The sequence below is a fragment of the Camelus bactrianus genome, chromosome 22 (genome assembly GCF_048773025.1).
Source record: "Camelus bactrianus isolate YW-2024 breed Bactrian camel chromosome 22, ASM4877302v1, whole genome shotgun sequence".
NCBI classification, from domain to species: Eukaryota; Metazoa; Chordata; class Mammalia; order Artiodactyla; family Camelidae; genus Camelus; species Camelus bactrianus.
This window is the reverse complement of record NC_133560.1, coordinates 30,360,522-30,387,971: the sequence shown is the minus strand read 5'-3', so window position 1 is coordinate 30,387,971 and position 27,450 is coordinate 30,360,522. Positions and strand designations below refer to the sequence as shown.

At 52.1% G+C, this 27,450-nt stretch overlaps 1 protein-coding gene and 1 non-coding gene across 10 annotated transcripts in view; one reads left to right on the top strand and one right to left on the bottom strand.

Annotated features, from left to right (window-relative positions):
- The window catches only part of TMPRSS9 (transmembrane serine protease 9), a 47,453-nt gene that overhangs the window by 6,257 nt on the left and 13,746 nt on the right, over positions 1-27,450 (top strand). For 7 of the 9 annotated variants that reach the window (XR_012501689.1, XM_074351194.1, XM_074351198.1 and 4 more), the window contains exons 2-8: positions 11,893-12,056; positions 14,791-14,918; positions 18,850-18,917; positions 19,030-19,205; positions 20,102-20,143; positions 21,087-21,200; positions 22,545-22,716. Coding sequence is in view for 8 of the 9 variants with exons in the window: in XM_074351194.1 (XP_074207295.1) it covers positions 11,915-12,056; positions 14,791-14,918; positions 18,850-18,917; positions 19,030-19,205; positions 20,102-20,143; positions 21,087-21,200; positions 22,545-22,716 (842 nt within the window). In the remaining variant the exon portion in view is untranslated. Of the gene's footprint in view, positions 1-11,144; positions 11,287-11,892; positions 12,057-14,790; positions 14,919-18,849; positions 18,918-19,029; positions 19,206-20,101; positions 20,144-21,086; positions 21,201-22,544; positions 22,717-27,450 lie in introns of those variants that run through there. The other 2 variants (XM_074351193.1, XM_074351192.1) reach the window with 2 other exon arrangements.
- TRNAT-GGU (transfer RNA threonine (anticodon GGU)) lies at positions 12,579-12,651 on the bottom strand. The gene has a single exon. It is a non-coding gene; the product is annotated as a tRNA-Thr (tRNA).

Below are 27,450 nucleotides of genomic sequence, written 5' to 3'. Positions count from 1 at the left end.
CCTCTGGAAGCAGACCCTGGCAAGCGCGAGAGACCCTGGCATTGAGGAGGACGCATTGGCCCTAAACCGAGATTCTCTGTGGCACATAGGGAGGCTGGAAACAGACACCGCTCCTGCCTCATTCACTGTAACGGCTCAGTTTATGGGGTCCCCTTGCTGAACCCTTCCTGGGGAAACCCCCAAATGACTCCAGACCTTCCCTGTTATGTCAAGACAGACGAGAGGTAGGTTGACCAGGTGTCCCGATTTCCAGGTTAAAACTGGAGTCCTCGGTGACCTGGGGTGACTCGCTCCGTATCACCCCGTCACTGCCTAGCTGGGCTGAGAGTCCGGCGAGAGGTGGCGGCGGCATCTGTCACGCCGGAGGGGCGGCTGCCGCAGCTGTTCCCGGGCTCGGCTGGAGCCCTCAGCGCTGACCCCTCACAGCCCGGCTCTGTGGTCTCGTGCTTGGGCCACACGTTCTGCAATCCCTCCCTTTTCCGTCCCTCTGTCTGGGTGCCCACTTCAGACCTCAGGGCTGGCACGGATCCTTCTGGAAGCCTCTGCGGCGCATTCCCGGCAGCGGCAGCGGCCCCGCCGGCGGCTCTCCCCCGCTTCGCCGCTGCACAGTCATTGTGCAGGTCCGCCTGGGTGTTCTCAGGTGTCTCTGCAGCTCGGGCGGTAACCTATCCTCCTGCACTGCTCTCAGAAAAACCAGTGATGCCTCATCCTGTCCCGGGCACTCCCTCTGCCCGAGGTCGCTTCGCGGAGCCAGCAGTCGCCCCTTCTCTTTTCTCCTATTTCTCTTAATCGGCTATCTTCCCTCCTTCTGCTCTGCCTTTGTATTCCACCCCCGATCTTTGCAGAAAAAAAGAAAAATAAAGCAAACTCTAGAAGATATTGTCTCGTTGGAGATTAGGGGTGTGAAGGATCTTCTTGAACTTTCCATCCCTTTTCCTCTCCCTGAAGTAAGATACCTGCCTGCCCGAGCCAGGCTGTCTCCACTACATCTCAGTGAAAAGGGAGCGAGACGTCGAAAGAGGGGTTTGCTTTTTGTTCTACCCAACACCAAATAATTCCTTTGAGCTGACTTTTTTTTTAAACCCTAAGTGGACTTTACAGCTTTCTCAGAAGTTGATTTCAATGTACAAATATGGGTGTTTGGGGGAAAGTTGTGCTCCAAACGGACTTTATGACAGAAGACGGACAATTCACTGACGGTCAGTGCAGCCTTCAGCTTTTGTGCCTCAGCATTGGAAGGAAGGTAAAGCAACCCAGGGACGTTGCTACTTGGAGGGTTTGGATCAACTTTTTGCAAAGCTGATAGCACGCTCCCATTTCTGCTTTGGTAAGTGTCAGCTTTCCACTCAAACAAGAAGTGCCTTTCCTGCGCCCACTGTTTGCCAAGACTTTGCAGGGAGATGAGAGGAAGCAGCAGGTGCAGAAGAACCAGGTCTGTCCTTGAGGAGCTGATGAGGGTTTAGAAGTTTCTCTAAACTGGGTGCATCCATGTGGTACTTCATAAATCACTTCCCCAACCAGGGAGCTTGCCGCCTTCATGGTGTCACTGTTTCTTCTTGTTAAGTTATTGCACCAGCACCGAACGTTCCTGTTTCCTGTACCCATAGTCACAGGGCGCCATTTTCCGCTCCCAGCGCCCGAGCACAGGGGCTCTGATTTCCCCACGTCCTCGCCAACATTTGCTACTTTCTGTTTTTTGATGGTAGCCGTCCTGGTGGGTGTGAACCCTCTTTAACGCTTTTCCTGCAGGGCCGACTGCAAGATCAGAGGTCACGGTCTCCATGCAGGACTGCCCTCGCTTCTGACCCCAGTTGCAAGTTCAGGGAGGTTCTGTGTGAACCGTGGCCACCAAGTTCGTCTGTTGGGGTCCTGACCCCCAGCACCTCAGAAGGCCTCTATTTGGAAACAGGATCTTTGTGGCTGTAACTGAGTTTAATGAGGTCATTTTAGAGCTTTTATTCTGTTCCTATGACCTCAGTGTGTATTCGCGCTTTCATATTAAAACATGCTAATTACTTTTCCCTGGAAAGGTTTTTATTTTTCCAGTAGCATTTTGGATCTGTTAGTTCTAAAAAATACCTTGTTTCTTATGAGTGTATTAAATATTTATTATTGAAAAATCCAAAAAGAAAATTTAAATGGGTTCATTCGTGTGGGCCCTAAACCAGTGCAACGGGTGTCTTTACTGAAACGGCACATTTGGACCCAGACGCTCACAGGGAAAGTGGGATGTGGCGATCGGGGCAGAGATGGGACGACATCAAAGATGGCCAGTGGCCCCCAGGAGCCAGGAGAGGGCCCGGGGCAGACCCCTCACGGCCCCGGGGGGCCCGGCCTGGCCGACCCCTGACCTCTGGCCTCGGGCCTAGAACTGGGAGGCAGCCAACGCCCGTTGTTTAAGGGGCCCGCGCGGTGGCCGCCCCAGGGAGCTAACGCCCCTGGCGTCCGACAGCTTGCTGGAAAGACTCAGAAGCCACGAGGAGCTGTCAGCGCCCAGGTACAAGATGAGCCGTAACAGGGAGAGGAATTGAGGTGACGGGCTGAGAGCAGCCGAAGGGACAGACTCCCAGGCAGAGCCCAGCTGTCTGAGTCCCTTCGGGGGACTGACTGGCGGCTGATAGACAGCAGACATCTATTTGTCACAGTTCTGGGAGCTGGAAACCCAAGGTCAAGGCAGTGACAGGCCCATGTCGGAGGAGGGCTTCGCCTCCTGGTTGCAGACAGCTGCCTCCTCACTGCGTCCTCACTGCGTCCTCACATGCTGGGCGGGCCCCAGGAGCTCTCTGGGGTCTGGGGGCTCTCTCTCTTTTAAAAAATCTATTGAAATTATTTCTCTTTCAGTATTTGGGGGGGGGTAATTAGGTGTTTATTTACTTGTATATTTATGTATTTATTTTAATTGAGATCCTGGGGATTGAACCTTGTGCATGCTAAGCACGCGCTCGATCTCCGAGCTGTACCCTCTGCACCTGGCGTCTCTTTATAAGGGCACTGATCCCATTCCTGGGAGCCCCATCCTCATGACCTAATCACCCCAAAGGCCCCCACCTCCTCATACCATGACATGGCAGGGTTAGGGTTTCAATATATGCATTTGGAGGGGACACAAACTAATCCACAGAACCAGGAGAATCACCAAACATGAAGTTCTGACGTCCCCTCCCCGTGCAGTCAGGGCGCGCGCGTTACGCTCCTGGCGTTGACGAAGGACAGCACACATGCGGTACTGCCAGTCAGGGCAGCTCCCCAAGCTTCAGGGCGCGCGCTTTCCCTGGGCATGACTGATTCGCGGACTGACTCTTTGCCCACGTGGCTGACCTCCGCCTTTCAGAGATCTCTTCCGAGAACCAGAGGCAAAGGCCAAAGTTCCGACCGCACATCTCCAGGAAGAGATGTCTCCGCCTCCTTGAGTCCCCGCCCCTTCCCCTTCCTGATGGGTTTGCCTTCTCAGATGCGTCTTAAGGAAGGACTGAGAGGCAAGAAAGCAGGCGTGATGGCCATGAGTTCTCCTGGGCCGTTGGTGCACTGATGGGGTTTACTTGGGGCAGAAAAAGCCGAAACGTGGACTCCTCTCCCGGGGATGCCAGGATCCCGGCAGGGGACCTCCGTGCAGGGAATGCCGTTGTGCTGGGCGGGGCAGAGGCTGCTTCCCACAGAGGGTCAAGTCCCCAGTGACTGCGGCACTGAAATCAGCACCTGGCCGCCGGCCGACTTGATGTAACGGTGGTGGTGCTGACCGGGCCTCCAGCCGTAAGGTCTGCTTTGGCTGCGTCCAGCATTTTGACCTGAAGCACATTCACTGTCACTCAGTGCTAAATATTTTATTAATTTAGCTATAAATTCTTCTTGGAATTATTAATTCACTGGAAGTGATTTTAGATTTTCGTTCATGATTTTCTTGTTATTCCTAGCAACTGGATTTTATAGTAGGGTGGCGAGAGAAGTGGTCTGACGTAGACTTTCTGGGGTTTGTTGAGATTCGCTTTGTGGCTACATCGATAATTTTTGTAAATACTCCATGTGTGCCTGAGAAAGTATGTTTGTTCTCTAATGCCAGGAATATGTAGGTCCATTAAACAAACTGGTCCAGTGTCAGATTTCGCTGTTTGGTACATATGAGTTCAGAATTTTTCTCTCTCTCATATTGTGTTTTTGCTGTTTACAAGAGACCACTTAAAACATGTGACGGCTTAAAAAAAGTCTAACTGACGAATTCTGCCTTCTACCTTGTAACTTCAGTACGTTTACATTTTTCTTTCTCTTTTTCTTCTTCCTCCCCTTTTCCTGCTTCTGTATTTTTTTTCACTCTACTTTTGGGAAGTTAGCCATTTTAGTTCTATTATTAAAGTTACACTTAAAATGTTATCACGCACACTTCACTTAACAAACTCTGGAATTTTTTCCCTGAACCTTAACATCTTTTGACTGTCATCAACCCATCCACCTTGTGTGTTAGTTCAGCCTTGGTTTTTGTACGCCCCAAGTTGGCCATTATTATTATTTTATGTACTTCGTGCTTCTTAGATGTTCCCACACGTCTACCAGTTTCTAGTCTCACGGTGATTCTCGTTTTTCACATCTTTCCTCTGAATTCAGTTTTATTCTTCCCCAGATACATCCTTAGCTTTTTCAGTGAAGGTCTGTTAGTGGTCAGGCTTCTCAGTCTCTTCCTGGAAACGTCTATATTTCATTCTCTTCCTTGACGAAGTGGATTTAAGGGTATAATTGTTGATTAATGTATTTCCTTTCAGCAATTTGAAGACATTGTTCCCTCACTTTTGGTTTCTCTTGTTTCTGATGAGAAATCTGCTCTCACTCTTCCTCACCCTTCCTTTGTAGATCATCCGTCTTTTCTTTCCGGTTACTTCTATAGTCTTTTCTTTGTTTTTATTCTGTAGGTCATGGTGCTTTTCAAATCTGAGGGTGCATATCTTTCAACAACTATAGAAAATTCTCAGTTAGTCTCTCTGATAATACCGCCTCTCTCCTTTGTCTAGTCTCTCCTTCTGGAGCCCCATGTGAGGCCCACGATGGCACCTTCCACTCTTTCTGGGCCCTGTGGCTGTTACCCTCTGCCACGGGGTCTCCATCTTTACTTCTCTTCTCGCATTCTGGGGAACAGATCTGCCTTTGGAGTCATTTATTCTTTACTGACCTGTATCTGTTTTTTATCCCCTCTACTGAGAACTTAATCCTAATGACTATAGTTTTCACTGCTAGAACTTCTGCTTTTAAGTTTTACCTATTTTTTTCATGATGCCATTTGTCATATTTTCCATTATTTTATGTCTGAAGGGATTTTAAGCGTGCTTGTTTTATAACCTTGGGTGGTTCCTTTCCTGAACATCTTCAGTGCCTAGTACTGCCTTTCTGTGTCTGCTGCTCTTGCTGGTGGTGGTTTTTCCCCTAGTGTGTTTTGTAATTTCAGATTGTGAGCCCATCCTGTGCATGCTGTTATCCATGGGAATCCTGCAGAAGCTGGCCTGAGTGTGTGTCTCTCTTGAAAGGTTTTGTTTTACTTTGTTTTTCTACACTTCACCCATTGGATTTGACTGCTTACAAGTAGAGGAGTCACTGGGTTTTCCTGGTGAAAGTTCACTGTGACTCTTGTGTGGATAATGGAGTGGAGGGTCTAAGTTGTTGCAATAATTCAGATTCGAGGTGGTGGCGACTTGTGCTAGGCAAGTGTGGATAAAAACAAATGATGGATCCTGACCAAGAGTCAGCACACTATACCCACAGGATAACTCCTGCCCATTGCCTGCTTTTGTAAAGAACATTTTATGGAAACACAGCAATACCCAGTTTTCACATGTGCCCAGAGCTGCTTTCATGACGTCATAGCAGGGTTGAATACTTACAATGTACACTGTGGGACTACAAAGATGAAAAGATTTATTCTGTGGGCCTTTGCAGGAAAAGTTTAGTGACCTCTGTTGTAGAGAAATTCAGGATATAGAATCTGCAGGACTTGGTGATGAGGCTTGATGGGAGGAAGTACAGTCGTCCCTCAGTATCCCAGGGGAATTGGTTCTAGAACCCCCCACAGATACCAAACCCCACAGATGCTCAAGTCCCTTATATAAAGTGACTTAGTATTTGCATATAATCTACACACATCCTCCCATACACTTCAAATCATCTCTGGATGACTTAATGTCAGCGTACCATGGCGTAAGTGCTCTGTGAGTAGTTGGCTGGCATGTGGAAATTTCAAGTTTTGCTTTGGGGAACTCTCTGGGATTTTTTTCCTGAATATTTTCTATCAGCTGTTGGTTAAAGTTGGGGAGGGTCAAGTGCATGTGAGAACTCAGGGTTGGGCAACTGTGTGAATGAGAGAAGTTTTGGAGAAAGAAAATTCATTTCATTTTGGACAGATTATGTTTAGATGTTGCCTATGGGGTGACAACTGTCCCTGTTTGCCAGGAATTGAGGAGTTTCCTGAGATGTGGGATTTTTGTGGCTAAAACAGAGAAAGCCCCATGAAAACTGAGACAGTTGGTCACTGTAGGTGTTGGCAGGATATCGAGAAAGAGAGTCAAGATGGGAGTTGTAAATGCTTTCTAAATTTGCTTGAAACTAAACAGCTCTCCAGTGCTGAGAGCAGCCACTGGCCGACAGCCAACGAGGAAATGGGACCTCAGCGCTACAACCACAAGTAAGAAAATTCCACCAGCAACAGGGAGCTTGGAAGTGGATCCCTCTCCAGTTGAGACTCTGGGTGAGAATGCAGCCCTGCTAACACCTTGCTCACAACCAAGTGAGACTCTGAGCAGAGGACCCCACTAAAACATGTCAGAATCTTGACCCACAGAAACTGCGAAATAATGAATGTCTGTTGTTTTAAGCAATGGCACCTGTGGTGATTTGTTACGCAGCAGTAGCTGACTGACATACTTCCTCTGTGATGGCCTTTACTTACTCTCTCCTGCCGCAGAGCTTTTACATAATTTGTTCTTACTGTGTGGACATCTGTTGCTTCCACTGGCCACTTAGTGGATTCCTGTTTATCCTTCAGAACTCAGACAACTCGCCCCTCTGTCAGGGAGCCCCCCTGGCCCCTAGTCTAGCTCAAAGCTTCCTTTTCACAGAGACTCAAAGCCCCATGTCTGTATCTCTATTTCCAGCCTTTATTGTAGCTACAATTTTAATTTACCTGGGTCTCTGTCACTAAGATTTATGCTCTATGAGCTGAGAATCACATCTGTCTCATTCAGGGCTGGGTACCCAGCACAGAGCAGCCAGGCCTGGCCCGTCATAAATATCAGGTTGATAGAAACTGAATGAATAGTGCTTCTATATTTGATGCTAAATAGCAGTAGGGCCCCTTCTGTGCTCGAATGATGGTGATGACAAGACAATTTAGAGAACACAGGAATCCTTAGAAAACCTGCAGGGTCGGGGGTGGCAGGGGCATCTGGGGTTGAATGAACTTAGTGTGTGTGTTTGTAGGAGGGGGAACGTCAGTGAGCTCATACACTAAATTTGAGTTTCCAGCCCTAATCACAGAAGTGAATCTTGGTGTCTTTGTCCTTAAAACATTTCATCAAGTGATTCTTAGCGGTTTTCTGGCTCCTCAGAAGGCAATTCAGCTCAAGTGTAAGAATAAAGGGGTGAGTGTTGTGCGGCCTCACTCCCCACCACCCCAGCACAGCTCTCCTTTCTCACCGGCTCTGGTTGGTGGCTGTGAGGTGCAGGGTGGCTTTTCCCAGCAGGGACATACTACCTTGAAAGGATGAGGCATTCTGGCTGGGCCCTAGCATGGGGTTCCAGATTTAACAATAAACATATAGCATGCTCAGATAAATTTGAATTTCAGACAAATAACAAATATCTTTTTTTTTTCGTACAATTATGTCCCAAATTTTGCACAAGACATATTAGGGACTGTAGGAGTCAGATTTCTCCAGAGAAATAGAACCAATAGAATGGAGAGAGACAGACAGACAGTTAGACAGAGACAGAGATTTTAAGGAATTGACTCACAATTGTGGGAGCTGACAAATCTGAAACCTGCAGCTCAGGCTGGAGACCCAGGGAAAAGTTGATGTTGCCACTCCAGTCCAGAGGCCATCTGGAGGCAGAATTCTCTCTTCTTTGGAGGGACTGTGGTCTTTTGTCTTAAGGTATTCAACTGATTAGATGTGGCCCACCCACACTACAGAGGCTTATTCGCTTTACTCAACATCAACTAATTTAAATGTTAATTACATTTCCACAGCAACGTCTAGAATAATGTTTCTACCACCATGACCAGCCCCATGGACACAAAATCAACCATCACGGGGTTGTTTGTCTTGTTCACCTGAAATTGAAGTTTCCTGTCCTTTATCTGATATCCAAACCAGCTGCTCATCTGTCCCAACCTCAAAAAACAGCTCCACTCCCTCCAGAGAAGCACTTTACCAAGTGGGCACCTTCATGGACCCCTGTCAGGGGAATAGAATGGGATGGCTCCCCGACTTCTTTCTCTGAGGTGTTCTAGTGGGGAAGAGCATGTCAGAGGCCAGGTGTGAATCGTTCTCCACCCACATGGTGGAGGCAGCATCCTGGGGAAGCAGAGGCGGAGGGGAGGTAATGAGATCCACCTCTGCATAGACCGAAGGTGATTCATCCCCCTCCGGAGAAAAAGCTTCTCTGCAGGCTGCAGACATGCTGGCTTTGGAACGAAGGTCTGTTCAGGTCCCATGAATGTGAGGGAATTACCTGGTCGGGGCGCTGGGTACAGCTTAACACATTCAAGCCTCTTGTGGTTGCAAGTGGCAGAAACCAACTGCCTTAAGTGGATTTGTTGGCTCTTGACATGGAGACATTTCAGAGGCAAAAGTGTCAGAGTTCAGCCTGTCACCACCTCTCAGCTCTGCTCTCTTGGAGCTGAGGTCCTGGACTCTGGAGGGGAGGCAAAAATCAACTGGATGGCAGGCATTGCATTCTACCCATTTGACAGAGGAAGACACTAGAGGCCAAAGAAGTTAAGTCACATGGATCTTCTTACCCTGAATCCCTCCTAATAAGAGATTTTTAAAAAGTGGCATTAACTGTTATAATGGAGAATCAGCCTAATGCTCACATTTTGCAGACTTATAAAAATGGAGCCAACAGTTGATGTTTAAATAGCATTTGATGGATGAAGTGGTGTTCTGTTCACTTTCTAAGCTGCAAAACATTATCAGCACATGCTTGGTGGCTTAATCAAAGCGCGCCTGTGACCTCTCAGTGTCTGTGGGTCAGGAGCCTGGGCACAGCTTTGCTGGGTCTGCAGGTTCTCCGACAAGACGACAGTCAAGGTGTCACCCAAGTCTGCCATCTCATCTGGAGTCTCCCAGCTGGAGAAGGATCCACTTCCCAGCCCACAAGGTTGTGGGGAGAATTCAGTTCCTTGCGGCTGCAGGACTGAGGGCCTCAGCATCTTGCTGGCTGTCGGTCAGAGGTCAGCCTCAGCTCTCTGTGTGGAGCTCCCCAACAGGACCGTTGGTCCGCGCCAGTGGAAGAGGGCTCCCAACAAGATGGGCCTTCTTATCTGATGTAATGTAGCCCTGCACGGGTAATCACCTTGCCCTAAGCTCTCCATCAGGAGCGAGCTGCAGGCTCGCTCACACATGGGGGAGGCGGGGAGAGGGGTGACCGTGGAGGCAGGCTGTGGCCGCCATCTTGGATCCTGTCTGGTTCCATCTCTCGGGTTGTGCCCACCTTACCGCGCTGCAGTGTTCTGTGGGCCTCCCTGGGCTGAGTCCACTGTGCCAAAGAGAGTGAGCCAACAGCAGAAGGAGAGGCCACTTTGCCAGCAGCTGCATTTTGATGTCTGGTCAGACACTGGCATTCATATTTGTAAATCCTGCTTCTCATCAAAGTGTTCGTGGTAACTTACCAGCTGGGAATGGCCTTGTGCAAAGATGGGCAAATGTTTCTAAAGGGCCAGAGAGTAACTATGCTCAGCTTTGCAGGCCAACTCGGTCTCTGTCTTGACTGCCCAACCCCACCGCTGCATCGCAAAGGCAGCCAGAGATAGTACGTGCCCTGGGGCCTCTCAGACTCGGCACCGCTGATGTCTTGGGCTGCAGTGTCCTCTGTGGGGGTGTCCTGGGCACTGTGGGGTGTGAGCAGCCTCCCTGGCCCCACCCACTCCATGCCAGAGCGTCCCCCAGTCATGACAACCCAGAATGTCTCCAGGCATCACCACACATCACCATAGGGGGCAAAATTGCTCCCAGTTGAGAACCACTGATGTCATCGGATGAGCATATCTGTGTTACAATAAAAGTTTATTTATAAAATCAAGGCGTGGGGCCAGCTGACCCCAGACTAGACATTTACCTTTAAAATGAGGTCAGTGCACACTAGGACCAGGATCGTCTTTACCCTTGTTGTGATTCTGTGTTGCTAACTTTATTTGTAGTCACAGGTGAGTCTGCTGAAAAACGGTGAACCTTTTAGAAAGCGTAGGGAGAGGTCGCTGACCACAGTGAATTTAGAGAATGGTCTGACTGTGTTCTATCAACCAACTACGTGGGAAATCCAGCCCAGTGCTGGTGACTAGTCCACAGGCTTCATTCCTTCCACACACATCTGGGCGTCTTGTGGGTGTTCTGTGCTGAGGATCCTCTGGGGGGGGTGAACGGATGTGGGATCCCAGAGGAGAGCTGGTCGCAGAGAGGACGCTCCAGGAATGTGACAGAGGAGGGTCAGTAACGGGTGCAAGAAGTCAGGAGAGCTTCCCAGAGGAGGGGCCCTACACCCAGACCAAGGGTGGAGGCCACGCAGTGTAAGAGGAGGCTGCTGGCGACTCCATTGGTGATGGAGGGGTGGACAGTGGGGCCTGGTGGTGGTGGGGATTCCACCAGATACCCCCTACGTCGCTCCAGTGTAACCATGAGAAAAACACCAGACAAACCTCTGGAGAGAGACATTCCACGAAGTCTCAAGACTGCCTGGGGCAGCACGAAGTCTGAGAAACAGTCACAGCCTAGAAGGGTCACAAGGAGATGTGACAACTGAGTGTCACATGGGGTCCTCGAGGAGATCCTGGTGCAGAAAAGCACACTGGGGGAAACAGAAAATCTGAATACACTGTGGACTTTGGTTAGCAGCAGTGGGTCAGTGCTGGCTTATCAGCTGTGACACGTGTCCCAGACCAGGACACGGGGTCTGGCTGCAGGGTGTGTGGTCCCAGTCCCCTCAAGCTGCCATGACAAACATGACCGACGGGCTGGAACGTCACACACTGATTTTCTCACACTTCCCGAGGCTGGCAGTCCCAGATCAGGGTGTCGGCAGTGTCGGCTTCTGGTGAGGGTTCTCTTCCTGGCTTGCAGACGGCTGCCTGTGGAGGGAACATGGCGCCCTATTATACACAGCACTCTGAGCTCCAGAACTGTACGGTAATAAGTGTGGATTCCTGTAAGCCACGGGTTTTGTGGTGACCTGTTACAGCAACTGCAAGAAACTCATCCACAGTCTTCCCAGCGAGGGACCCACGGCACATGGCAGCCTAGGCAGCACTCACGTCAAATCCTCAAATCCGTTCTTTTTTTAAAATTGAAGTATAGTCAGTTACAACGTGTCAGTTACAACGTGTGTCTGGTGCGCAGCACAATGTCTCAGTCATACGTATACATACCTGTATTCGTTTTCATGTTCTTTTTCATTACAGGTTACTACAAGATACTGAATATAGGTACCTGTGCTCTACAGAAGTTTGTTTTTTTTTTAATCTACTTCTATATATAATAGTTAATATTCTGGTTTTTATGACTGTTTTGCGTGGAGCCCCTGACATCTAAGGTGCTGTGGACGGCGGTCATGTCAGCACAAGTAAAACCCTTGCTCAGGGAAAGAGAAATGCCTCCCCCCGCCCTGACCTTGTTTCTCTGTCTCTTTTGCGCTGGCGTCCAGGTTGCTGTCACATCTGGGACCCATGGAACCTGCCACCGGGGACTTAGAACTGGTGCCCGGGGCCTCCAAGGATGTCCTGGCTGCGGACACCCCGTGCTGCCGGGTGGTCCTCGTGTCTGTGGTGGCCACCAGCATCGTCATCGTCACCCTGGGAGTCCTTGTGGGTGAGTGGCCATGGGCTTGCACGGGTCCACATACCAGGGGAGTGGCACAGAGATGCCCAGGAGGAGCTCAGCGGTGTCCCAGAGCCAAAGGGCTGAGCATGCAGGCCACGGAGGCCACCCAAGAGGAAGGCCAGCAGGCTGGGTGCTGGGCGTGGCTGCACTCAGTTCTGGGCTGGGTGGGGATGCCTGGGCCTGGAGGCCGTGCCTGCGTGTTTCAGATTTCCCACTGACGGGGTTCTTCAGGGAAGACACATGGCCACGGTGAAATGGAGATCAATAGGGAAGTGAACTTTTTAAGAAACTCTTGAGAAATCTGAAAAATCTCTGAAAGTATAAAAAGTGAACAGTCGTTGATGTCCTCCGTCCCAGTTGACAAGGGCTCCCATTTCATATTTGCTCCCAGTGTGTGTTCATATTGTTCACAGTGAAATGTGCAAAATGATGACCCATCGTGAACCATGTGGAGCTGCCATTAGAAAAACAAAGGAAGTTCTTTAAAAAAAATGTGTTTTTCTTCTTTAATAGAAGTACCAGGGATTGAACCCAGGGCCTTGTGCATACCAAGCACGCGCTCTACCACTGAGCTATACCCTCCCCCCGAGGAAGTGCCTGTTATATTCTGGTAGAAGGACCCACAGACCCCTGCCAGCTGTGCAGAGTCCCCCGACTGCCCCCAGCCGGGGCTGTCAGTGTGGTAGCCCCGAGCCCCAGTGCTCTCTAGACTCAATCATTTCAAGTTGAATGACAGTTAAAACTCGGTTCCTCCGTCCGCACCAGCCTCATCTCAGGTGGCTCGTGGCTCCTGCGGGGAACGGTTAAGATCTAGAGCGTTCTATCACCATGGGACGTTCTGCCAGGCAGCCCTGCTCAGGGACCAGGCTCCTTCCTCTTTTTCTTTTTAATTGAAGGGGAGTGGATTTACAATGTTGTGTTAGTTTCTGACGTACAGCATGGCGATTCAGGTATACAAATGTTCCTTTTCCTATAGGCCATTACCAGGTACTGAACACAGCTCCCAGGGCTGCGCGTTAGGACCCTGCTGTTGGTCTATTTTACATGTAACAGTGTGTATCTAAAGCCCCAGACTCCCATTTCGGTCCTTCCCACCCCTCCCCCCGCAGGCTCCTTCTGAGACGATGGGCTCCCTAGTTCTGGGTGGGGTGTTACAGTCACCTTCTGTTCATGAAATGATGATGGCAACTGGCATTTTGGGGGGTGGCGTGCTTTCATGTGGCAAGATAATAAGTTGGCAATGCAATGTGGGTCCCCCGAATACTGAATATATATATATATATATATATGAGTGTCTGGATGAGCTCGCAGCCTGGCACGGCTGCCGGAGGCCCCCTAGTGGCTGTGGGGTGAAGTGCAGGAAAGTCTGGCGGGCGGGCGTGCGTGTGCGTGTGTGTGTGTGTGTCCGTCCGTCCGTCCCCACACTAGGGAGAGGCAGGGGACGGTGCCATACCTCCACTCTAGACGCACAGGTACATTTTGGGAACAACAGGTAGATACACTCTCTGCTCCAGCAGGACCTCTGAGGTCAAGGAAGGCTTTAAGAAGCACGAAAATGTAAAACCAGTTTTAAAATTAGGACTCAGATTTGTCCCTGCACAGACAGGTCACAATGTCGCTTGGGACGTGCTGGCCCTGGGGGAGGGGAGAAGCACACGGGCTCGGGCTGGGCCGTTTCTCCGGCTTCCCGGGGGCCCGGGTTATTTCTGAGGGAAGGCGGGAGGATTACTGGGGGCGCGGAGCGTGGGCACTTGGGTCTGCACAGCGGGATTTAGTTCCCTGAATGAGAAGAACAACCATTTTTAGAGTTGCTTTGGGCTGTTCTATCTGCTGAGTAAACAGATACCTCAGTGTCGGTCTAGAGAAACATTCACGTGGCTAGAGCTGGGGGGGGGGCCTGGCTCTCACGGCCTGTGTGGTCGCTGCTTTTGTGTATTTATTTTTTGTACTTTGTTTCTTTTTTGTTCCTGCTACTTTATTTTTTAAATTTTGCAATGCTGATCATTTTTAAATTTTCCATTTTATTTTTTTTTTGATTTTATTTTTTTCTTGGAGGGGTAGGTGATTAGGTTTATTTACTTGTTTTTTTCTAAATGGAGGGACTGAGGATCGAACCTCCGGCCTCGTGCGCGCTAAGCACGGGCTCCACCCCTGAGCTGGCCCCGCCCCCCGCGCCGACCACGTGCGCCTGGCGTGCCCTTTTGCCAGTGTCACGTGCTTCCAACTGTCAGAACCCGCCTCCGTGGGCTGTGCTCTTCGCCTTGAAAGCCTTCATGCCAGCGATTCTTTGCTGCTGTCGGCTTTGACACAGCGCTTCCCACCACTGGAAACTTTTTTCGGAGGGTGGCGTGGTGGGCCGGGGCCCTCGGGGTCCTGGCACCCCTGGCCGTGCCCGTGGGGCATTTTGGGGCCTACTTCCCAGGGAGGAGGTGGGAATTGTTTCAAAGTCGAGGGAAAGTCTTCTGAGACCATTTCATCCAATTTTGGCTGAAGTCAGCCTCAGGCTCTGGGCCAGGCACGTGTGGCGGGACAGGGACAGGCAGGAGCTTGTCCTCAAGGAAACCTGGGGGTCTTTAGCGGGTGGCGTGCGAGAGGTGACAAGTACTCAGCCCCCAGGAGTCAGCCCACGCCCGCCTGCCAGGGTGACCCGGCCCGGGTGGAGGCGCCTCCGGGGCCCTGCCCCGCAGGGGGCGCTCTCACGGGGCCCTGGTCTCGTCCGCAGCCTCGCTCTCTGCACAGGGCGCCCACGTGGAGCACACGGCCGAGCTGCAGGGCATCCGGTTTGCACCCAGCTTGCAGCAGGCGACCTCGGACTACTACCGCACGCTGACGCCCGCCCTGGAAACGCTGGTGAGCGTCCCCGGGGCCGGCGCAGGGCGGCGCCGCAGGCTCTGGCCGAGCCGCGCGCAGAGCAGGGGGGTGGGGTGGGTGGGCTGGGAGGCACGGAGGGGCGCGTGGGACCACCGGGGCCTGCCTCGCGTGGCGGGGCTGCTGCGTTCCAGAACGCAGGGGAGCGGAGCAGCCGGTGGGAACCGCCTCCTGCCGGATCTGTAGGCCACCCTGGGCGGTGGTCAACTGCATCTCAGTGGGGGAATCGGAACTTTCTTGCATGGCTGGTGGGAGCATGAAATGGTGCAGCCGCTGTGGAAAGCGGTCTGGCGGTTCCTCAAAAGGTTAAGAATGGAGTTACCCTGTGACCCAGCAGTCCCGCCCCTGGGGGTCAGCCCAAGAGAAACAAAAACATGTGTCCACACAGGAACTTGCACACAAACGTTCACAGCATGATTCTTAACAGCCCCAAAGTGAAAACAACCCAAGGGTACATCAGCAGATGATGGATACACACCACGCGTCCCTCCACACACGGGAGCATCACTCAGCCGTGACCAGGAGAGCAGCCCTGACACTCGCTCCCACGTGGACGGACCCTGAGAGCACGACGCTCAGGGAGAGAAGCAGACACAGAAGGACACACAGTGTGTGAGTCCATGGATGTGAAACGTCCAGAACAGGCCAGTCCCCAGACACAGGGAGGGGGTTCCTGGTCGTCAGGTGCTGGGGGGGCAAGGGTGACTGCTGACAGGGACGGGGCTGCTTTTAGGGTAACGGACTACTTTAAAATTGATTGTGATGAGTTTGTACAACTCTTGTGAATATACTAAAACCCATTTAAGTGTACACTTCTAAAACGTGTTTTTTAAAAAATTATTTTTATTTTTTTTTCAGTTGAAGTGTAGTTGATTTATAATGTGTTTCTGGTGTATAGCAAAGTGATTCAGTTTTATACACATGTGTATATGTATGTATTTTTCATATTCTTTTCCACTATGGTTTATTACAAGATATTCAATATAGGTCCCTGTGCTATACAGTAGGAACTTGTTTATTTTATATATAGTAGTGTGTATCTGCTAATCCCAAACTCCTAATTTATCCCTCCCCGACCCTTGTCCCCCATAACCGTAAATTTGTTTTTCAGTTGAATTATAGTCAATGTACAATGCTGTGCTAGTCTGTAAGCTTGTTTTCTATGTCTGTGAGTCTGTTTCCATTTTGTAAGTAAGTTCATTTGCCTGATTTTTTTTTAGATTCCACATGTAGATATCTTACGGTATTTGTCTTTCTCTTTCTGACTTACTTCACTTAGTATGATGATCTCTAGGTCCATCCATGTTGCTGCAGATGGCATTATTTCATTTTTTATGGCTGAGTAACATTCCATTGTATAAATACACCGCAGCTTTTCTATGCAGTCATCTGTCGATGGACATTTAGGTTGCTTCCAGGTCTTGGCTGTTGTCAATAGTGCTGCTGTGAACACTGGGGTGCAGGTGTCTTTTCGAATTAGTTCTCTCCAGATACATACCCAGGAGTGGGACTGCTGGATCATATGGTGGCTCTGTTTTTAGTTTTTAAAGGAATCTCCATACTGTTCTGCATAGCGGCTGCACCAATTTGCATTCCCACCAGCAGTGTAGGAGGGCTCCCTTTTCTCCACACCCTCTCCAGCATTGATTATTTGTGGACTTTTAAATGATGGCCATTCTGACTTGTGTGAGGTGGTACCTCATTGTAGTTTTGATTTGCATTTCTCTGATAATCAGCAAAATTGAGCATCTAAAAGGTGAGTTTTTAATGGTAGGTGAATTATACCTCAATTTTTAAAAAATGCTTTAAATTTTATCCTAAGAGAAGTAGAAAGGTGACTAGGTGTGAATTCATTTTCAGTGTGTGGTAAGATGGGAGAGAAGCGAGGGGACAGTTAGGAGTCTCCATCACTGGGACCAGAAGTCGACACATCTTCCTATAAGGCCAGAGGGTCAAAGTTTTGGCTTTTAGGGGCCAGAGAGTCTGTCTCCACTGATTAGCCCTGTTTTGGAGCCTAAAAGCCTCCACAGGTGACCCGAATGAGTGGGCGTGGCCACGTGCCAATAAAGCTTTATTTGTGGACACCGATATTCACATTTCATGTCATTTTGATGCACCCTGAGATATTTTTCTTTTGATTTTTTCCATTCATTTCAAAGCATAAAAACCATTCTCGTTCGTGATCTTTACAAAGACAGGCGATGGTTCAAGGTCAGCCCGTGGGGCCTAGTTTGCTAACCTCAGTCCTGCATCCTCAGCAGTATTGCCCAACAGAAATGTAACACAATACCACGCGTAATGTAACATTTTCAGGTAGCCACAGTTTTGTTGAAAAAAAAAGGTAAAAAGAAACAGGTAAGATGATTTTTAATAATATATGTTATGGAACACACAATATCCAAAGTGTTATCATTTCAACCTGCCATCAACACAAATAAAGCAGGTGTCAGTGAGCTACTTTGCATTGTCTCCCAGGGGTTGTCTTTGAAGCCTGGTGTGTGCTTTACCCTCACGTCTCAGTGCAGACGCTGCTCCATCGGGAGCTCCCCACCCATAGTCAGATTCCGTAACATTTACAGACCCAGGATGCTCCAGAGACACTCACGAGTTTTCCAGTAACCGAATCCAGTGTCTGTTTTGAAGTGTAAGCGTGAACTAATTAAAACAGAATAAAAGCTGTTCCTCCGTGGCACCAGCCACATTTCAAAAGCTCAGGAGCCCCATGTGGCCGGCGGCTGCCCGGTGGGGTTAGGTGGTTGTGGAACATTCCAGAAATGTCTAGAATGTTCTACAGGACAGCCCAGGTCTAGGTGTAGGCAGTGGGGACGTGGACTCGGAGGGAGCCGTTCGGAGAAGCAGATTGGATTAAGGATGTCTTAGGAGGAAGAATTAACTGTGCATCACGTGTGTTTAGGGAGTGGGGATGGTGACTGTGAGACTTAGCCCCTAAGCCAGGACACCTGGACGGGACAAGGACGCTGCCAGTAATTACACTGGGAGAGCAGATAAACGGGGTTACCGGTCACCTACGTGTAGGTCCCGTGAGGTGCCGGGGGCAGGGATGCAGCCCTTCGGGGCTAAAACCAGACAATCCTGGGAGACGCGGATGGCGGTCACCCGCACAGCACACGAAGGACAGGGGCGTTCCTAACAGAACCTGCCTGTGCCAAGCAGACTCAGCCACAGGGCTTTTTTTTTTTTCAGTGTAAAACTCACATAACATAAAATTAGCCATTTAAAAAAAAAACTATTTTTGGGGGGAAGGCAATTTCGTTTACGTATTTTTTTAAATGGAAGTATGAGGGACTGAACCGAGGACCTTGTGCAGGCTAAACATGAGCTCTGCCACTGAGCTACACTCCCCTCTGCAGTGTCCATTTTTAAATTGAACAATTCAGTGGGTTTTAGTACATTCACAGAGTGGTGTAACCATCACCACTAGTTCCAGAAGTACCTGTGCCCATTAGTAGTCACGTACCTCCCCCCCAGCCCCTGGCAGCCAGGAGCCCCCTCCCCGTGTCTGGGGACTGGCCTGTTCCGGACGCCTCACATCCGTGGACTCACACGCTGTGCGTCCTCCTGTGTCTGCTTCTCTCCCTGAGCGTCGTGCTCTCAGGGTCCAGCCCCGTGGGAGCGGGTGTCAGGGCTGCTCTCCTGGTCACGGCCGAGCGCCGCTCCCGTGTGCACAGGGACCACGTGTGTTTACCCGTCACCTGCATATGGAGCAGCATCCTCGCAGGCGTGGTCTCGAGATGCCCTTGCCCATCACTCACTCAGCTCTGAACTGGCTGCACGTGGGGCATTTGAGAGCAGGTGCATTGCCACCCTGTACGGCTCCCCCGGCACACACGGGTCTCCATGGGGACGGCGCCCTGCTCCCTTCTCTCATCTGCTGCTCTTGTTTCCCTTGTAGTTTGTAAGCAGCTTTCGGAAGACAGAGCTGCAGGCCAGCTGCGTGGGCTGCACGGTGCTGAGTTACAGGTGAGTTGGGGCCTCCTTTGGGATGATGGACCTTGGTGGACCCCCGAGAGAGTCCAGAGGACTCCAGCAGAGGGGAGCCCTCCTGCCCCAAGGGCCGCTGTCCTCCCTGCAGGGACGGGAACTCCAGCGTCCTCGTGCACTTCCGGCTGCACTTTCTGCAGCAAGCCCTCCGGACGCTGAGCCTGGGGCTGGAGGAGGAGCTGTTACAGCAGGGGCTCCGGGCCGGGCTGCAGGGACGCGGCATCCCCCTGGCCGCCTACGGCACCATCGTGTCCGCCCAGCTCACAGGCAAGTGGGCACAGAGACGGGGAGACGTCAGGAGGGGATGTGAGGGGGGCAGGGAGCTGGCTGGAAGTTGCCTTAAACTTCAGGTTTTCAGTAATCACCCCTCTGGTAACACAGGCACATGCACATCGTGTTACCCTCAATGGTATAGACCAGGCACTGGCAGCCTCTAAATGCTGGCATGTGACTACTTTTGTCTTTTCCATCCTTTGGGTCTGTGTGGAGATGGCTCAATTCTGCTATTGTAGCCAAAAAAAAAAAAAAAAAAAAAAAAAAGGCAGCAAAGACACTATAGAAGCAAATGGGCACGGCTGTGTATCAATAAAGCTTTATTACGCAAACACGTGGCGGCCAGATCTGGCGCCCAGCCACGGTTCGCCGGCCCCGGGTGTAGGCATGACAGTAGACCTGATGCTCTGCGATCCTAGGGTTGTGGTGCCCTGTGACTCGAGGGCCAGACGTGAGTTCAGATTGTTCAGATTAAAACAGTGCTGCCTTAGGGGAGTATGGCTCAGTGGGGGAGCGCGGGCTTGGCATGCCCTGGGTTCAGGCCCCAGTGCCTCCATTAAAATAAGTAAATAAAAACTTAATTAACTCTCCCCCCAAATTTAAGTAAAAATTGTTGCCTTGTGGGACATTTACGGCCCCCTCACCGCCACCCCTGGCACACTTGGCGAGTCTGCGGCCTCGCCCGGGCGGTGGAACTGCCTGCGGCGCGGGACACGCTGTTGCGCGCCAGCTCTGAGGAGCAGGTTTCATCTGATGTCACCTTCACCAATTTAAGTCGGAATTTCAGTGGCTTCCGGGTGGACAGGACAGCTCCCCGTTTTGCAGGACGATGTTTCAACGGCCGTCACCCTCACTGAGTGAGCTTGCATCTCGTCCCTGTTTTGCTGCAGGAAGCCACAAGGGGCCACCGATGGAAAGAGACTTAAAATCAGGTATGTTTTCGAGCTCCCGGGAGCTCCCTGCCGCCCTCGGCCGGACGTTCTCCGCCTGCAGTCACCCCACCGGGCTTCCTGAGGCTTCCTTCAGGCGCACAGAGCAAAGCCCTGCAGCGCAGTCGGTGCTGGTTTGTGCGCCAGCCGCTGCCGCGGAGACGGCTGCGTAGTCCCGTGCGAGCAGAGGATTTTGGGATGAGGCAGTCTGAGCCGTACGTGGCCAAGCACGATCACGAGAAGGCGTTGTTGTTGTTGTTGTTGTTGTTCAAGCGGTGGAAGGTTGTTATTAAAAGAAAAGACAAAAAGAAAAACAGTTTGGGCAAAGAAAAAAAGAATAGGTCCCACCTGAATGTCACTGCCTTCAGTATCTTGGTGATTATCCTGACAGCTCACGACACATGTGGAGACACACTCGTGTCGCTTCACATCTGTGGTCCCCAGCTAGGGGTGGCCCCGCCCCCAGGGGGACACTTGGTTGTGTCTGGGGGTGTCTGTGGTCGTCATGACTGGGGGGCCCCGGCAATGCTGCCCCTCACCCCACAGTGCCCACAACACCCTCCCCACAGAGAACGTCTGGCTCCGAATGTGAACCCTACACTTAAAATGGTTAAAATGGCAACTTTGACGTTATGTGTGCTTTACCACAACTTAAAACAATGAATTTCACCTGTTTCTTACTTTTTAAGAACGTGGCTGCTAGACACATAGAAGGACACACGGAGCACGTGGACTTTGTGGCCTGGCTCTGGTCCCGGGGCTGGCTGGCTGGCTCGTGGTGTATCTCTGTACTCATTCTGAGAAAATTATTTCAGAAACACGCAGGGAAAAGGAAGCAGGGAAGAGACGTTTTCCATGCTCTGGAGTTTCCACGTGGAGAGCGGACTCTCCCTGCAGCCAGGAGAGATGGAGTGAGGTTGGGAATTTGCTCCTTCTCTACCCTCAGGTCGCTGTCCCGGGAACGCCTTTTCCTGCGGGAACGGCCAGTGTGTGACCAAGGGCAACCCGGAGTGTGACGGCACAGCAGACTGCTCCGACGGCTCCGACGAGGCCCGCTGTGGTCAGTCTGCCCGTCTGGGTCTGCTCTCTGGCCCACCGTGTCCATCACGTGCAGACACGTGGGCGTGGCACTCACTGGAGCAAAGAAGTGGAGGGGTACCTGTGATAGACAAGAAGCGTGAGAGCAGACACAGCGCAGGGAGAGCTGGAGCTGTGTGGAGGGGGGCCCCTTGGAGCAAGAAAGGGCAAGAGTTCAGGCCGATGTGAGGTCCTGGGCAAGCCACGGGGAGCCTCGAGTGCCCGGAAGTGGAGGTCTGTCTGGTACGTAGTAGGGAGTCACCAGAAGGATGTGGGAGACAGAAATGACAACTGAGATGCTGCCAACATTTTCTAGCAGTGCTAGCCCATGCAGTAAAGTCAGAACAGGTCTAAGCGTTGGAAAGAAAGGGGGAAAACTGTCATAATTTGCAGTGGATATGATTGTCTACCTAAATGAAGCAATAAATTGACTAACAAGCTGTTAGAAAAATAAGACAGTTCAGCAATGAGGGGAAGACACGATGGTTACTAACCAAAAAAAGCTGTTGTTTTGCTTTACAAGTAGTAACAGGTTAGGAGATATAATGGAAAAATCCCACTCACGATCAGTAGCAACACCAAATAAAATGAACATGTGCCAAGCCAGTAGTAACTACACAGAATTACAGAACTTCACTGAAGGACACAAAAGGAGACTGAACAGTCCTGGTGGAGCCGCCCAGAAAAGGGAGACGAGGCAGAGACAAGGCACCCCAAGCCCCCCGGGCTCAGTGATTCACTGGAAGGACTCACAGAACTCAGTAAAGCTGTCATGCGCACAGTTACAGCCTCTTACGGTGAAGGGACACAGGCGAAAATTGCACAGCACAAGGTGCCGGGCGCAGGCGCGCAGGCTGAGGGCGCGCCGGTCCCCCTCTCCCCGCAGCCGCGTGGACGGCGCCTGGCTAGTTCTGCCGGCAGCCTGTGCGCCAGCGCCCGCGAAGTGTCTCCGCCAGGGGAGCCCACCCGAGCCTTGCTGTCCAGGTCACGGAGGCTCGTGGCACCTGTACAGCTGACTTTCGGGCATGAATCTCCCAGAGCTGCCAAAACACAGGACCTGAGACTGAGTGGCTTAAACAACAGAAATGTATTTGCTCCCAGCTCCGGAGGCTGGAAGTCCGAGGTCAGGGTGTCGGCAGGGCTGGCTCCTTCTGAGGCCGTGAGGGGGAGTCTGTTCCATGCTGCCCCCCAGCTTCTGGGGGTTTGCTGGCTTTGACATTCTTTGAACCTGGGGGCCGTGGGGATGAGAGACTGGAGGCAGATGTGCTAGGAACGGGGCCATGGTCCTGCGTTTTTGGGGTCCTGGTTGGCGATCTCTGTATTGCAGACTGTGGTTTGCAGCCTGGCTGGAGGATCACCGGCAGGATTGTGGGTGGTGTGGGAGCATCCCCAGGGGAGTTCCCTTGGCAAGTCAGCCTCCGAGAAAACAACGAACACTTCTGTGGAGCCGCTGTCGTCAGTGCCAGGTGGTTGGTGTCTGCTGCCCACTGCTTCAACGAGTGAGTCCGCATCCCTGTGGGCTGGGTCCATCCCCGCTCCCATACGCCTCTGTCTTTCCACTCTGGGGACACCGTCTTTCCTGGGTGTCCTCAGAGCCCCTTGGAACTTTTCCCTCCTTCCCTCCCTCCCTCCTTTTCTTTTCTTTTTGTTAAATCTAAATGCATTAAATTTTTAAAATTGTGGCAAACTATATATAATATAAGTTTACCATTTCAAGGGTACAATTCAGTGGCATTAACTACATTCACACTGTTGTACAACAATCTGTACCCTCCATCTCCAGGACTTTCTCATCTTCCCAAATTGAAACTCTGTCCCCATGAAACACAGACTTCTCCTCCCCTCTCCCAGCCCCTTGTGCCCACCTCTCTGTCTCTGTGGATGTGACTCCTCTGGGGACCTCCTGTGAGTGGAATCAGACAGTATGTGTCCTTTTGTGACTGTCATTTCATTTAACATGTTTTCAAGGTTCATCCACCTGGTAGTGGGTGTCAATGCTTCTTTCCTTTTTATGCCCAAATAATATTCCAGTGTGTGGATGGACACATGTTCATTCATTTACCCATTGCTGGACGCTTGAGTCGTTTCCACCTTTTGGCTGTTGTGAATAATGCTGCTGTGCACATATGTGTACAACTGTCTGAGTCACTGCTTTCAGTTCCTTTGGGCATAAACCCAGAAGTGGAATTGCTGGGTCACATGGCGATTCTATGTTTCCTCTTCTGAGGAGCCGTCAACCTGTTTCCCACAGCAGCTGCACCGTTTTCCATTTCCACCAGCCACGCACAAGGGCTCCAGTTTCCCCATGGCCTGGAGAGGTTCCTTGAACGCTTGTCGTACAGCTGGCTTGCTGGTGCGGAATTCTCCCAGCTTTTGCTTGTCTGCAAAGCCTTCGACTTCCCCACAGCGTCTGCGCGGGCCCGCTGGCGGGGTGCTCGCGGCCGCGGGATCCCCCTCGTCACGTGCAATGAGCTGCGCCGCTCCCGCCGGCCGGTGGCGCTTCTGCGGGGGCCGCCTCGCAGGCTGCTCGCTGCCTCTCCCTTCTCGCTTTTCACGGTCTCGCTTCATCTTCGGCTTCTGTCGTCTTGAGCGCGGTGTGCCTTGGTGTGCTCCTCTCCGGGCCGTCGTGGGTGGGACTCTGTCCTGGACGGGGGGCTCTCCTTTCCCAAGTTAGGGACATTTTCAGCTATTACCTCTTCAGATACTCCCTCGGGCCCCTTCTGTCCCTCTCTCCCACTGGGACCCCTGCAGTGTGTGCTTCCTGTCCCAGAGGCCTTGTCAACTGTCCTCGTTTCTTTTCGTTTGTTCTTCACTTTTCTCTTCTGCGGTGGTGCCTGCCCCTCTCCTGGCTTCTAGCTCACTCTCCCGTTCTCCCGCCTCACTTCGCCTGCCGGTGATTCCTCCTAGCGTGTCTTCCATTGCAGTTACCGTATTCACCTCTGGTGGCTTTTTACATGTTCTAACTGCTGACAGTTTCTAACTTCTTGCTCTGCATCCACCCGCCTCCGCAGTTCTCTGATCGCCTTTACGGTCATTCCCCTGAGCTCCTTCTCGGGCGGGCTGCCCGGCTCCACCTCGCTCGGTTCCTCCTCTGGTGGTTTGCCTTGTGCCCTGGTCTGGAACTCCCTCCTGCCTCTCACTCTATCTGAGTTGCTGTTTGCATCTCACGTACATGGTGGGTTAGCTGCGTTTCTCGACCTTGGAGCAGTGGCCCTCCGTAGGAGACGCCCTGTCGTCCCCACCACGCGCCCCCCTCTCGTCACCCAGCTCTGTGCTCTAGGGCCCCCCCCAGGAGGGCTGCGCGGCCCTCCTGTGGCGGCGGGCTGGCTACGTGGTGCTCTGGCTCGGCCCGCAGCCTGCTTGGTTGCCCTGCCTTGTGCGGGTGCTGCTGGCTGCCGTCCAGCGGGGCCTGGTCATGAGGTGGCTGCTCGCGGAACCCCAGGGGGCCTGAGGGTCAGGGCTGGCTCACTGGTGGGCAGAGTCAGGGCCCTGAAGACGCTGGGGCTGCCGCCCGCCCACCCACTGGCAGGGGAAGCCCGATCCTGGGGTTAGACCCTGGGCTTCCTGCTGATCCCTGGCACGCAGAGCTGGTTCCTGGAGCCTGACTGCAGGGCCCAGGGATCCCAGAGCTGGTTCCAGATCCTAGGCGGGGGGCTGGTCCCTGACGCAGCCGGGCACAGGGTCTGGGGTTCTGGAAGGCTGAGTGGACCTGCCAGGGGTCAGGGCTGGAGCCCGGCTGGTGCAGGGCAGGCTCAGGCCTGCATGGCGGGACCCTAGCTTTCTTGTGTCTGGTGTCTGCCCCCTGGGGGTGAGGCTGGTCTAGCGGCTTGCACGGCCACCCTGGTGGGAGGGACCTGGCCTGCCCCTGGCAGGTGGAGCTGGGTCTTGGCCCTCTGGTGGGCTGGGCCGTGCCTGGGGGAGTCCAGGGGCAGCTGTGGGTGCTTTGGTCTTTTGACAGCCTGTCTGCTGATAGGGGGGCATTGTGGCCCTGCCCAGTTACTTGATTGGCGCCTACAGCCTACTGGGCAGGGCCAGGTGTCCGTGCGAACGAGCTATGATGGGGCTGCCAGCCTCAGAGATCACAGGGGTGCATGTCCCCCAGTATTTCTGCCCCCAGTGTTTATCCTATATCCCGGGTGAGCCACAGCTGCCCCCCCCCCCCCGCCTCCCCAGGAGACCCTCTGAGACCAGCAGGCGGATCTGGCCCAGGCTCCTGTCAAATTACCGCTTCTGCCCTGGGGCCTGGCACACGTGAGGTTTTGTGTGGCCCTTTAAGGGTGAAGTCTCTGCTTCCGCCAGCCCTTGGGGCCGCTGCAGTTAAGGCCCCTCAGTCTTCAAAGTCAAATGCTCTGGGGGCTCATCATCCTGGTGCAGACCCGGGGCCAGGGCAACTGGCGTGGGGCTCAGGACCCTCCCTCCTGTGAGAGCAGCCCTGCCCTGTAGTGATTCTCCAGTGCAGGGGTTGCCCACTATGGTCCGCGCCTCCTTCCAGCTTACTGTGGTTCCTTCTTTGTGCGGATCTTTTCTGTTAGAGTCCAGTCTCTTCCATCGTGGTGGTGGTACCAGGCCCTCCCCAGGTTCTTGGACAGCAATGCCATGGAAATAACACTTCCCCTAGACTCTTAGGCAAGGAAAGCTTTTTTTTAAAATTTAATTTCATTTTTCAAAATTAATTGTTTTGAAGGTACTGGGGATTGAACCCAGGACCTCCTGCATGCTAGGCACGTGCTCCACCGTTGAACTACGCCCCCACCAAGCAAAGCTCTTTATTAAAAGAGATTGTGCTCGAGGGAGAAGGTGAAAAATAGAAAGCACCAGCTCCCAGGGTAGAAGGGGCAGTTTGTCTCAGGATCACTGATGGCTTCCAGAAATCATCCACCTTCTTTGATCACCAGCAGGTGGGTCCAGGGAGGCTCTCGGGAATGAGGAGGGCTGGAGGTGGGTGGAGCTCAGTGGTGGAGCGCGTTTAGCGTGCTTGAGGGCCTGGGTTCAATCCCCAGTGTCTCCGCTAAATAAATAAATAAATAAATAAACCGAATTACTTCCCCACTCCAAACAAAATAAAAAAAACAACAAGTGGGGAGTGCTTCTGTGAGCGGAAAAAAACATGAGAATTTTCGGCAGGAAAGCAGCCGAACAGGTGAGGTTGAGAGTTCGAGTTGGTGTAAGAGAGTTCCTCCTTTACTCCTGGGAGCCTGGCCCCCGGGCCTCTGTTCTTTGGCTTATAGGGCCTGTTCGCCGGGCTGTCCCCGGGCCCCGCCCCCAGACTCCGTGCTGCGCTGCTCCTGGCTCGGCTCGGGCCTGCAGACGGCTGGGATTGAACGTGCTCCCGGGGGGAGGGGGGCCCAGGGTCTCTGCTCCCCTGTCCGGGCTGCTCTCCCCGTTTTCCCGTCCCCCCAGCCATTGTCACCTCATGGGCTTGTTTGCTTTTAACATCAGCCCTCCCCTGGGGGTGAAGGGGTGCCTCGCTGTGGTCCCGATGCACGTCTCCCTGATGGCCAGTGACGCTGGGCACCTCTTCCCATGCTTCTTGGCCATTTGTGCATCTTCTGCGAAGAAATGTCTGCTCGGGGGGTTCTCTTAACCTGGTTTTGAATTGGGTCGTTTGTTGTTGCTGTTGAGGATGGTCAGAATCTTTAACAACCTGAGTGGCCAATCAGAACAGAGCTGGCCAAGAGGTGGGAGAAGGTTCTGGAAGCCTCTGGCTGTGCCAGGCCTTGCTTTTCTGGTTGTTTCCATCTGAGGAGTCCTCAGGGGAGAGGGCGGGGCGGTGGGAAATGAGGGCCCCCCGGGGGGCCCCGGCCACGAACCACCCCGGGGGTCACTGTCCCAACGGCCTGCTGGGATTCCCGGGGGGAACCCACTCCCTCCCTCGGGAGGTGTGGTCTGGGGCCCAGTGGTCACATAGCTCAGGGCACCAGGAGTTGGTTTTTATCACTTTAACTTCATTCCTCTCAATATTTTATTATAAAAATATTTAAATAGAAAAGACAAAAAAATAGGATGACAAACACCCGCATGCCTGTATCTGATTTCAAGGGCTGTTAATATTTTTCCATTTTCACTTCCTCTCCCAGGCTCTTCATCTGTCTGTCTGTACCTACACACATATGTTTACATGTATATGTTCTTGCCAAACCATTTGAAATTAAGTAGAAAAGATCATGACCCACCACCTCTGAATCTCCTGTGCACTTTTTTTTGTTTGTTTTGTTTTGTATCTAATGTGTTTG